The 13297-nt window shown below is 37.2% G+C and overlaps 1 protein-coding gene across 2 annotated transcripts in view; it reads right to left on the bottom strand.

The window, feature by feature from the left end:
• PIK3C2G (phosphatidylinositol-4-phosphate 3-kinase catalytic subunit type 2 gamma) overlaps positions 1-13297 on the bottom strand; it is a 370041-nt gene that overhangs the window by 18748 nt on the left and 337996 nt on the right. For both annotated transcript variants that reach the window (XM_024129228.1, XM_007126978.3), the window contains one exon: positions 10443-10537. In XM_024129228.1, coding sequence (XP_023984996.1) covers positions 10443-10537 — 95 coding nt within the window. The remainder of the gene's footprint in view (positions 1-10442; positions 10538-13297) is intronic.

The following is a 13297-nucleotide window of genomic DNA, read 5'->3' as shown; positions in this document are numbered from 1 at the left end:
TTTTCTTTTTTCTTTTCTCTTTTCTTTTTTTTTTTTTTACAATTGCACTGAACCACTCTAAATGATTGCAAATTTCCTAACCCTTAGCCTCTATCCGCAAGTGCTGAGAAAATTGTACAGATAAGAGACAGAATATGTTTTGTTAGAGATTGCTGAGGAATTGTGAAGAACAGATGAAATACTGGAAGATTAGCTTTATGATATTAAATTTGATAGCATGGGAAAAAGATGGATTACAAAAAGCAGAAACTAGTAGTTTAGAGGTAAAATATGAGTTTTTACCCATATACCTCAAATATTTGTCTTGATCCTGTCCAACTAAACAGTTTTATCATGATTTTAAAAAGATATAGATATATGATGTAGAGGTGTTAATAATCTGAGTGTTATGGTCAATATGCTGGAACAGATCATCAGGACTGAATTATGAGGGGCTGGAAGGATGAACTATATCTAACAAAGTTGAAAACAATAGACTGAATATCAGGTTCTTCTTTTGGGAAACTCACTCTGCAAATCCAGGGTATGAAATTCTTGTTGCTTTCCTTCATTGGAATATGTATTTTTCTTTTGTTGCTGAAGGGTATATTCCATGGCTATAGAATTCTAAGTCGACAATTCTTTTCTTTCAACACTTTAATGAGGTTCCACTGTCTCTCGCTTCAATTTTTTCTTGCCTACATTGTTTCATTGTTCTCCTATATGCCAAGTGTTTTTCTCTAGCTGTTTCACTATTTTTTCTTTGTCCTTGGTTTTTAGCAGTTTGAGAACAATATATAAATGCATGGTTTTCTTTGAGTTTTTCCTTTTGGTACTCACTAAGGTACTTAAATTTATAAATTTATGTCCTTCACTAAACTTTGGAAGTTTTGGCCATTATTTCTTCAAATATTTTTCTGCCCCAGTCTCTTTCTTCTGTCCTGGGAGTCCAGAAGACAAATGTGACCTAATGTTAGATCTTTGGGTATTTTCCCACAGACCCCTAAAATTCTATTCTTTTTTTCCAATCTTTTTTCTCCATGTTCTTTAAACTGTATCATTTCCCTTGATCTATCTTCCAGTTCACCAACCCTTCCTCCCATCATCTCCATTCTTTTCCTGAGTCCCTCAAGCAAGATTTTAAATATTAGATATTTTATATTTCAGTCCTTAAAAGTACATTAGTACTTTTAAAATGAAGTTTATAATTAACTTTAATATAATTAATAGAACATTAAAATAACATAATATTAATATAATATTATATTAGTTTCAGGTATACAACATAATGATTTGACTGTGAAGTCTAGTTTACATCCATCACCACACAGAGTAAACTGAGTTCAGAAAAATATTAAAAGCAGAGACATAAATTTAGGAGTAATTCACATAATCTTTGAAGTTTCAAAACTGAATAAAATTTCTAGGAAATTAGTTTGAAGAGTTAAAGCCCTGAACACTGCAAAATCTTCACATTTAAGGGCTAAAGATGAAGTCAACATCTATTAAAGCACCATGTACCTTATCTAGTTTAAATTTATAAGTGCTAAGGAAGCCTCAGAAAGACATTTAGAGAATGTACAGACAGTGAAGTTTTATGGAGAGCCTGAGAATAGAAAAGTTCAAGAAAGAAGAACTAAAGATGTTGCCTATTGGAAAGAGATCAATTACCATTATCATACCAATTATCATACGTTTATAGAACAATTTATGGTTTATTAAGAAATAATTGGTAATCTTTGAGGGTTAATGTTTCTTTGGTTAAAAAAAATCATGAAACACAATAAAATATCTATATCTGGGCTGGGTACTCTTCACTATCCATTGCTTTGCATCTTATTCTTTGAAACAGGAAATCAACGCCATAATGGGCCAACCCTGGAAGAACAATTTTTTATTCATGGAATATAAACCAAATATAATCGTTGAGATAATTATTATTAGAAAATTGCCCTTGATCAAGAAACTGACATTTATTTAGATAAAGTGAATCTAGGATGGGGCAGTGACAAATTTCTTTTACAAATCTAGATTTTAAAAAATTGAAAGGAATTGGGATAGTCAGAGAACTTAGCCAAATTAGTTTAAAAAGACTCACAAGATTGATGGGCCAAGACAGCAGAGTAGAAAGACCCTAAGCTCACATCCCCTCACAGACACACCAAAATTACCACTATTTACAGAATAACGATCAACAAAAAAGACTGAAACCTACCAGAAAAGATCTTCTACAACCATAATGAGACAGGCAGGAGAGGAGGAGTCACAATATAGTCTAGTCCTATACTCCTGGGTGAGCAATCCACAAACAAGAGAAAATTAACAACTCATTGACCGGAGATGTATCAATATGTGTTCAGAGAGTGATACAATTAATATCACCATGTGAAGTTGTTAGAGCTTAAAATTGATCAAGTGTTCATTATACAATTTATGATTGTCATTATCGTTCAATTTTGCCCCATTAGGTTTTTGTTACAAACTTGTGTATATTATAAATTCAAGTTTATTACCGTAAAATTTTCAAAAATGACACATAGCAAACTTTGGAGTGAAGAAGAATTTTTCGGTGAATTTTATGCAGACACTTTCTCTGATTGTCCGAGCGAAATACATACTAGTGTCTCAGAAGATGACAGTTCTTCGGAATATAGTTCTGATTCAGACAATGTGAATATTAGACCAACAAAAAGACAAAAAACCTTAGTGATTGATTCTGATATGGAAAGTGAAAATGAAACTCACGGTGCTGGAGAATGCTCCTTTGCTTCTACAGAAGAGTGGATTGAAGACAACATTTCAGGAAAATTAGATGACTTTACAGATATGTCAGGTGTAACTACTTAATGTAATAACCCGCAAAGTGTTAGTGAAATAACAGAATTAATTTTTGGTAACGACTTTTTCGAGTTGGTCGCTTCTCAAACAAACTTGTATCCCCGACAGAATAAAAAACCATATAAAAAGTATGATAAGGCTTTAAAATGGACTGATGTAACCAATAGTGACAGGAAGATGTTTCTTGGATTAATAATTTTGATGGAACAAATAAAGTCACAGTGGAAAGAATATTGGTCGACTGATCCCTTACTTGAAACACCTATCTTTCCAAAGATTATGACAAGAAGAAGATTCGAACACTTAATGAAATTTCTTCACTTTAACGATAACTCAGAAACTCCACTTCCTGCAGACAGAATTTCAAATGTTAAACCTCTTTTGGATTATTTTCTACCAAAATTTCAATCTATCTATATACCCAAACAAGAGCTATCACTTGACAAGGCAATGATAAAGTGGTGAGGATGCCTCAGATTCAAAACCTATAATACCAGAAAACTTACAAAATATGGAATTTTGGTCAGGATGGTTAGCGAAAGTGAAACTGGATATATATGCAACCTTGAGGTTTACACAGGTGAAGGAAAGAAACTGCAAGAAACAATATTATTGGTCCTACAACTTTACCTTGGTTCATGACACCATATTTACTGAGACAATTTTTACAACAGTGTGTCCACATCTGAAATACTGTTGAAAAATAAAACCAGAGTTCGTGGGACTATAAGAGAGAATCGTGGTCTACCAAACCAATTAAGGAGAAATCTAAAAATCTACGGAGGGGAGAAATGACATTCTTACAGATGGAAGAAGTGATTCTTCTTATATGGAAAGACAAGAGGCTAGTTCGCATGGTGACAACTATTCATGACACCTCTATAGCATCTACAGGAAAGGAAGACAGGAGGACTGGCCATCAGATAACTAAGCCCACTTGTATATTAGAGTATAATAATTATATGAGAGGAGTTGATCGATCTGATCAATATCTGGCAAACTTCAGTATCCTCTGGAAAACTAGCAAATGGTATAAAAAAGTGGGTTTCTATTTGAGTAATTGTGGTTTATTCAATGCGTTTAAAATTTATTGTAGCCTTAATGCACAGAATAAAATGACTTACACGCAATTTTTGTTAGCAGTAGCTAGAGAATGAGTAACTGACCATTCTGGTGAATGTAGTAGTCCCACACCTGGTCCCTCTTGTGGTGTTTCTAAAAGAGCCTCCCGCAAAGACCCACCTTGTCGACTATCAGGTAAAATAAAAGAACATATTCTAGAGGGAATAATACCCACAGGACTAAAAAAAAAAAAAATTGCCGCCAGAAAGTGTAGAGTCTGCTCTTCCAGGGGAAAGAGCAGTGAAACACGGTATATTTGTAATAGATGTTCTGCATCAGAGGTGCCTGCACAGAGGTGCCTGCTATACTGCCTATCACTATCCCACTCTAACGAAATATTAGAATGCTTTAGTAAGACATGTACAAAGTTTCAAGTAAATACATTAAGTGCAAAAAAAAGTTGTTGATATTTAATCAAATGCAGGTGTTTCGATATTCACTTAGGTAAAAAATCGCCAGCCACAGGCATTAGTTTCTGCAAAAATCCACCGGTCAATAATGTGTTAAAATTGCAGAAGTTCTCCCAAAGGAGTAAGAGGTCTAAGCCCCGCATCAGCTCCCCGGCCTGGGGGTCCTGTATCAGGAAGACAAGCCCCGGAAGGTCAGCAGGTCTTACTTTTGGGAGTCCCAGAGGGTTGAGGGAAATAGACACTATGCTTAAAGGGTGCACACAAAATCTCACAAGCTCTGGGACCCAGGGCAAAAGCGATTTGAAAGGAGCCTGGGTCAGACCTACCTGCTGATCTGGAAAGTCTCCCAGAGAAGCAGGAGGCAACGGCAGCTCTCCCTGATGACACAGACGCTGGCAGCAGTGGACACTAGTGCTGGCAAGTGCCATTCTGGAATTCTCCCTCTAGCTTATTAGTCTCAGGACCCAGCCCCGCCTCCACTCACAGCCTGTAGGCGCCAGCACTGGAACGCCTCAGGCCAAGCAACTAACTAGGCAGGGACACAGTCCCACCCACCAGCAGACAGCTGCCTTAAGACCTCCTGAGCCTATAGCCTCCCCTGGACACGGCCCTTCCCACCAGAGGACACAGGAACCAGCCCCACACACCAGTGGGCAGAAACCAACACCAGAGTCTTTGGATCCACCCACCAGCGAGCCTGCACTAGCCTCAGGACCAGCCTCACCCACCAGCAGGTGGACTCTAGCCACAGGACAATGGCAGCCCCACAGCGTACAAACCTAGTGCACCCGCCAAGGCCAGAACCTGCCCTGGGACCAGCTGGGCCCTGGCCCTGCCAACTAATAGGCCAACAGAAGCTTCGGGACAGCCCAGACCCTGTACCCAACTGTGTCAGGAGGCCTCTCCCCCATTCCCCCGCTTCCTTCCCAGCAATCTGACATCAACTCTGGGATTCCTGGGCGCTACAACCAGACTCCAGAAGCCGGCTCTGCTTGCCAGTAGTCCAGCACTAACCCCAGGACCTGGCTTCAGCCATCAGTGAGCCAGCACTAGCCTCAGGGCCCTGGGGTGCTGCAGCTGGCTGCCTTGTGACAGGCCCCGTAAACCAGTGGCTGGCAGCCTCTGCACAAGGCAGGACCTGGCAACCAACCAGACTGGGGGCCAAGCAAGCCCACCAGACCAGCCTCAGTAGTCAGCCCACCACAATAGAAGGACCCACACAGCCCACACAGGGGGCACCCTTAGAACATATTGCTCTGGTGACAAGAGGGGAGTGCACTGCTGGGATGCATAGGACATCTCCTACAAAAGGCCACTTCTCCAAGGTCAGGAAACATAACTAACCTACGAGATACATAGAAATAAAAATGGCAAGTTAGGCAAAATGAGAAATAAAAATGGCAAGTTAGGCAAAATGAGGTAGCAGAGGAACATGTTCCAAATGAAGGAACAAGATAAAGCCCCAAAAGAAGCACTAAATGAAATGGAGATAGTCAGTCTACCCAAGAAAGAGTTCAGGGTAATGATTGTAAACATCTTTTAAAGAGCTCAGGATAAGAATGAATGCACAGAGTGAGAAGTTAGAAGTTTTTAAAAGGATACATAGAACATTGTTATTTTTACATGCCGAATATTGCCATCATCTGGGATTTATTTTCACAACCCTCTTTTGTTACCTTCACCAAGTCTACAGCGTTGTCTCTTTTACACCAGTGGGCAACACAAGTCACTTGGTGCTAAGTACAGAACTCCCATTGTATGCAGAGTGCCATTTATGGGGTAATTAGCCATGAGAAATGTTTCTCAAAGTGTGTCCATGGACCACTTGTGTCAGAGAACCTTCTGAAATGCTCATATCTGGGATCAGGAGAGAAGAAAACAAGTCTAGACATGAAAGAGTAGAGGAATCCATGAGACCAGGAGAAGACTGTAAGAGGCAGATGTAGAAATTCCCACCCAAACTACAGAATCATAGTCACTGGGAGTTGCATCCAGGAATGTGGATTTTAAAAACAAGAACCCCCAGACTATACATACATAGTAAAATTACAAGAATTCTTTAAAATAAAAAATAAAATGTAATAAAATTTTAACATGTGTGTGTGTGTGTGTGTGTGTGTGTGTGTTTAGCCTGGGTTCTTGTTGTGTTTGACTCCTTCTCTCTCTCTTCTGTTAATTTCCATACAGTAATGATTTTCTGCAATTTTGTGTCTTATGAAAGGACTAAACAGCACTCCATTTGAGATATATCCTGATTTCCCTGACATGACTTGCTCCTCATTTGAAATGACTTATTATTCTGTTACAGAGTAACAGACTCTCATAATGTGAGCGTATTCAATATCAGAAGGAAGTCTGGTATCCTTATTGATTACTTTTAGAGCCTTCTGGAATGGGCTTATTCTGGAGCAGGTAGAAGAAAACAGTCTAGAAATGACACAAAACTAGGGGAATCGATGAGACCAGGAGAGACATTGTAATATATAGAGAAACATTGCAGAAGTCAATGGAAGAGATCATTTTAAAGTGGGCTACATGGGAAAACGCTAGAAAGATTTAAAAACATATTTCAAATCTAAATGATTTTTCTATGTTTCTCTGTTATATAAACTGAAAAATTATTGAAAATAATCCTGGCCAAGCTTCTAAATACCTGCATTACTTTGTCAGTCTCTGTTCACTAGGATAAATCACATTGTGCTGCTTTGAAAGGAAAAAATTTTAGCAATTTTTTTTTAACTTGTGAATTCACAGGAGGGAAGTAATTCTTAGAGAAAGCTTCAAGGATTTGATATAAGATAATTCTTTTCATCAAACTCACTATTAAATATAACAGAACTGCAGGCAGAATAATTCATTTTAATATTAAAATCAAGCACAACTTCTTTAGTCTGATTACTCAAGCATGTGAAAATACTAAAGTCTAAAAAAATAAACAATTCGTTAAAACTTGAAATGAGAAAATATGTTGAGAATTTACAGATAGATTTTTCTGTCCTTTACATTATGATGTTATCTCTGTCTTCAGATAAGCAGAAGAAATAAAATAGTCATTTAAGAGAAGCTGTGAAAAATGCAAAGCGTGAGAACTTTGTTGTGATGATTTAGGTTAGGTGAAAAAAGTCTTAGTTCTTAGTTGTTCACATTAGAAGTAATTTAACATTCTTTCATTTAAAAAAGTATTCATTGAGCACCTACTATATACTTGGCCCTGCTTTAGCCTCCGGGTTTACAGCAATGATACAGAGCAGTGGAGAAAATAAAGTAAGAAAGGAAGTTTGGAAGTGCCAACCAACAGGGGTGGTTTTGCAGTTTTACATATGGGAGTCAGAGAGGACCTCACAGAAAAGGTGACAGTTAAACATAGTTGTTTAGGACATGTGAGATTGAACCATGGAGAATTTGACTCATGGGCCTGGGGAAGAGCAGTCCCGATAAGCTGAGTAGCAGGTACAAATGTCCTGGGGCAGAAACATGCAGAAACATTCAAGGCATAGGAAGAAAATCACTGAGGCTGGAGTGGAGTGATTCAGGGAGTCTGTAGTACAAGGTGAGGTAGGAGAGATCAAGGGCGCCAATACTTGGCTTTCATTGTAAGTGGTATGAGATTCCTTCCCCAGAGGGATATGAGAGAGGAATGACAGGATTTGACTTTTATTCTCAAAGGAGTATTCTGGATGCTAGGTTAGGAAGAGACTAAAAAGATTTAAAGGCAGAAGCAGGGAGACCTGTTAAGAGGCTACAGCAGTAATTCAAGTGAGAGATGATGGTAGATTGAACCAACGGTGGTAAGCAGTGGAGGTGAAATATGGTGGGATTCTGGATTTATTTTGAAAGCTGAGCTCACAGAATTTGTTGATAAATTTGGATGTAGTTTGTGAGAGCAGTCAAAAGGACTCTAAGAATTTTAACCTGAGCAATTAGTAGGATGAAGGTGCCATTTAGAGGTGAGACAGGCTGCCAAAGAAGCAGGTTTAGGGGGGCGATAATCAGAAGTTTGATTGGATGTGTATTAAATTTGTGCTGTCTATTGAATTTCTACTAGAGTTGTTGAGTAATCAGTTGTACATATAATTCTGGATTTTAGGGAGACTTTCAAGCTAGAATTATAAAATATGGAAGAAAAAGACATGTAAGTGGTATTTAAAGCCACAAGCCTGGAAATAAAAAGAGAAGAGTTCCAGGGCTATGTTAAGAGATTGGGGAGGAGAGAAGAACCAGTAGGGAGCATGACTTCATTATTAGCAACTTTCCTTCAGAGGGCATTGGCAATGTACAGGCTCTAGCGGCCCTAAGTGGTTTTCAAATTTTTATAGGATTCACCTGCTCATTTTCCGTTTACCTATATAACTTGATCTAAATCTTAAACTCTTGCTCTTAGTCACTTACTCCCCACCATTATGCCTGCATCACACTGGTTTTGAATATACTTATTGGTAGTGCAACTTCATCTGAGTGTAAAGTGCATTTTTGAAAACTGTCAAAAGTAATTTGGGGATTTAGCTGATGAATAAAATGGGTGACCAAGTTGGTTAATACTGCTTTTGATCAAACATTAGGCATGACCCTTGAATAGTATCAACAAGTTTATTGTGTGGTTAATATGCAGATCTAAAAGCAATGTCAACAGGCATGTCCTAAAATGTTTTGAGCAATGACATTACTGAAATATATGTATAGTTTCCAAGAGGACTGTTTTCAATTGACAATTATATAGCATACACATATATAAGTTCTGTTAACTTGATTAACATTATTTCTTAATAGTCTATTATTTTATCATGTATATTTATACAGATGCTTCAAGTCCATGAACATGCCTACAGCTATAAAAAATATCTAACTTAATCTTCATTTCCCAGCCTAACAATTTCTTAAACAACTGCTATTCTCAGCTAAGCTGATTAACTTATCAAAAGCAATTGAAAACAATTATTTTAATGAGTAAAAGTTCTACAAAAACACATTTAATAATATTTGCCCAGCTCTTAAAAAATTGCTGATTGCAAACACCACAGATTTACAAACAAGCATCCTTGGATATCTGGCTAATACTAAATTTGTAAAAGATGCATTCCCTGAAAGTTATGCCAAATATTTGTTCAATGAACAAGTATTTATTAAGTTCTAGTGTGTTCCAAATGCACGTCATGTTGAGAAGAGTTTGCTCCTTTAAGTCCTTCAAAGTGCATCCTTAGAGAGTTATATGCGTAAAGGAGAGAGCTAAAGTAGTGCTTCTGACTTTCTCCATGTTGGTGGAGTCTCCTGGGGAGTTTCACCATGTGGAGGACCTGTTTTGCTAGGCTAGCAAAAGACCAGAGAAATGGGTGAGGCTTAGAGTTACCCTTTTCTGTTTGTTGCACCCAGATTCAGACCTTTAATCAATTACCTGTGACAAAGAAACCTCCCTCTCTTACTGAACGACATGGCCCAGGTGCCATCCTTGCCTCTCTGACTCGACCAATCTTCGGGAAGGAATGGGGTATAATAGAGAAAGCATCTTTTAGTTTTCCTTAGAGGCTAACTACCATTGACATTCTTGGTTCTGGGGATGCAAAGATGGGGTCCCTGTCATCAAAGAAATTATTACTTTTTGAGGGAAAAGAAATATCCTTGAGCAATTACATCAGAATATGATAACTGATACTCAATGGCAATCTGTGGGAAAACACTAAGAGCTCCTGGCTTCACAGAGAAGATGCTGGCACTATTCAAAGAGATGAGTCAGTCTTCCACAAAGCTCAGCGTGATGAGAGAGGTGTAAATTCTGGGGACATAGCTTTTTTTCTTTTGGCTCTTAATACTCTAAGTAGTCCTGCTTTTTCAAAGCTTTTTCACTAGATTTGTCTTGACACTTCATTTTGAATAAAGTCTGGGTTTCATTCTAGGACTTTCCCTGTGAAATATTTTATAGCCTTTCCCCCAAGGATCACAATCACACTGAGGCAGAACACTGTAACTGGTTCATTGTTCCTTGCTTACATTCGGTGGCTGGCCCCATTTCTCTCACGAACGTTGACATTAATTGCTTAAAGGAAGAAAGTGATTTCTAAATGTAGGTTTACATGTTCTTATTAGATAAGATAAACTCACAATGTTTTTCATGTGCTTCACAAGTATGGTCAGCTTCGCATCCTCGTATGTTATGACTAACTGCACCTTAGGCTTCTTGTCAGGAAACTTCTCACCTGATGAAACAGTAGAGTTTCAGTGGATTAAATTGGAAGTGGCTGATCACAGGATAAACTGAACATTCAAAGACTAAAACAGGACCAATGAATAATATGAAAAAGAAACATTCTTCATAGGACACTGAAAACATAATACTCTTCAGGAAACTGGGTTGGTTAAGATAGGGTTTGTGTCTAATAATCCTGAATCTATTCTACCTCCTCATATTCTATGTTTTGTTTCAATCAATACCATTATTTTCCCAATTATTTAAGCCTGAGACCTCAGTGTCATTTTTGGCTGCAATTTTCTCCTCAACATTCAGTACAATGAGCTTAAAGTGCTAGAGAACATAGGGGTTGAAAGTGTTGGCTTTAGAAGTCAGTGAGTCTGGGGTACAGGTCCCAGCACTATACTAAAGACTGTGTCAACATGACTATTAATCGACTTCTGTAAAATGGAGATAATAGTTATCTACTTCAGGACAGTTGAGATGATTAACTGATAACATTCAAAAGTTCTCACAATGTAATCTCTCAGCGAATGTTTGCAATTACTCCATACATTTACACTCAGCTCTTCCTTTCCAGTTCTGCTGTGCCTAGTTCAGATGCATATGGATCTTTTGTCTGAGCTACTAGAACATTCTCTTCCCCTCCTCCAGAACCCAAATGTATTTGTACACAATTACCAGTATAATCTTCCTAGGGCAACTTTTATAAAATTACTCTTCGATCAAAGTACTGTTCATAGCTTTCCATAGCTTATGAAAAAGTCTGAATTTTTCAGCTTTGTATTATTGCTTCTTATTGAATCTGTCTGTCTTATTTGCCATTATTATTATTTCATACTGCAGTCCGTATGTTCAGTTCTACAGACATGCTCTGCTATTTCCTTCCAGACATTGCTCATATTATTCCTTTTATTTAAAATGATCTCTTCCACCATTTTTGGCTATTGAATTTTTACCTTTCTACAAGGCCTAATTAAAATGCAAAAGAGTTTCTGTGGTTGCCACCCTCTGAACTCCCCTAGCACAGCCCTTATCACTTAATATTTATATTGTAATTATTACCTTACATATCTCAATTTGCTTAGTGGATTACAATCTCCCTTAGGGCTTACTTTTTTTCCTATTTCCCCAAGGGATATATAAATCAGTGCTTGCTCCATAAAGTTGCACTAAACGTTTATTTAATGACAAAAGTAATCTCAATTTTCCTTTCAAGTTATATCATTCCAACATTAAAACGAAGGCTTTAGTTTTTAATTAAAAATTTCCGGTTTATAGCCGAAGGATTAAGCATAATTCACAGTTTTCTAATATTTCCCTTGGTAATCTCTGGTTGTATGTTTTCTGAAGGAATTCAGAAAGAAGAAATTTACTACTAATAAGGAATTTGGCAATTTTTTTTGTGGGCTCACTGGGGTCCACGTTGTTTTCTGATAGTCAGTTTTAGCTCTCTAATCCTAACATTTGAAAATTAAACCTGAGCATTATGTTTCTTCTCCCAAAGCCTTTTACATGTTTATTAGAATAGTTTACACATTCTAAATAGGTAATGTTAATTAATTTTATTGTTAATGTGGATTACTGACATTGAAATAATTAAAATTCACATTGAGTGTTTCTTACAACTAAAATGGTAATTACGTAAATATAATAAAAAAATTCTTCCTTAAAGTATCTTGATTATGATGACTGAGTGACGCTGTGAGTTTGAGACACTACGAGATAATTTTGACTGTAGTACTTGGGTAAATTGTATTTCATAATACAAAAATGTAGTTGAACTTTTGGTATGAGTATGCTAAAAATGCTGATACTTTTAGATGCACAATGAACATAATTTTTGAATTAAAGAGTGAAAGGATTATTAACTAGAAACTTAATGTGTTTAATTAGAGGAGCTTTAATTCAGATGGGAAATTAGCATAAATTTATGGGTGAGTGTCTAAATGATAATCATACAACTGTTACTTAAATTGACTGAAGATGATATGCCACCCTAAACCTTTCATGCAAGGTTAGTAATCACAGTATCCATCAAAACATGTCAGACTTTAGAACCCACTGAAAATACAGGCCACTAGGAAGTCTTAGTAGTCAATGTAGTAATAGTAGAGGTACTTAGGATTTTTAGAATTCTTATTGTGTGCCAAATGTTGGGCTAAGAGTTTCACGTTTGCAATTTTGCAATTTGCAATTTGCAAATATTTTCTCCCATTCTGAGGGTTTTCTTTTGGTCTTGTTTATGGTTTCCTTTGCTGTGCAAAAGCTTTTAAGTTTCATTAGGTCCCATTTGTTTATTTTTGTTCTTATTTCCATTTCTCTAGGAGGTGGGTCAAAAAGGATCTTGCTGTGATTTATGTCATAGAGTGTTCTGCCTATGTTTTCCTCTAAGAGTTTTATAGTGCCTGGCCTTACAGTCAGGCCTTTAATCCATTTTGAGTTTATTTTTGTGCATGGTGTTAGGGAATGTTCTACTTTCATTCTTTTACATGTAGCTGTCCAGTTTTCCCAGCACCACTTATTGAAGAGACTGTCTTTTCTCCATTTTATATCCTTGCCTCCTTTATCAAAAATAAGGTGACCATATGTGCATTCCATTGATCTATATTTCTGTTTTTGTGCCAGTACCATACTGTCTTGATTACTGTAGATTTGTAGTATAGGCTGAAGTCTGGGAGCCTGATTCCTCCAACTCCGTTTTTCTTTCTCAAGATTGCTTTGGCTATTCGGGGTCTTTTGTGTTTCCACACAAATTGTGAAATTT

The sequence above is a fragment of the Physeter macrocephalus genome, chromosome 6 (genome assembly GCF_002837175.3).
Source record: "Physeter macrocephalus isolate SW-GA chromosome 6, ASM283717v5, whole genome shotgun sequence".
Taxonomy (NCBI): domain Eukaryota; kingdom Metazoa; phylum Chordata; class Mammalia; order Artiodactyla; family Physeteridae; genus Physeter; species Physeter macrocephalus.
Note: the sequence above shows the minus strand (reverse complement) of the source record. Positions and strands in the feature narration are given on the sequence as shown.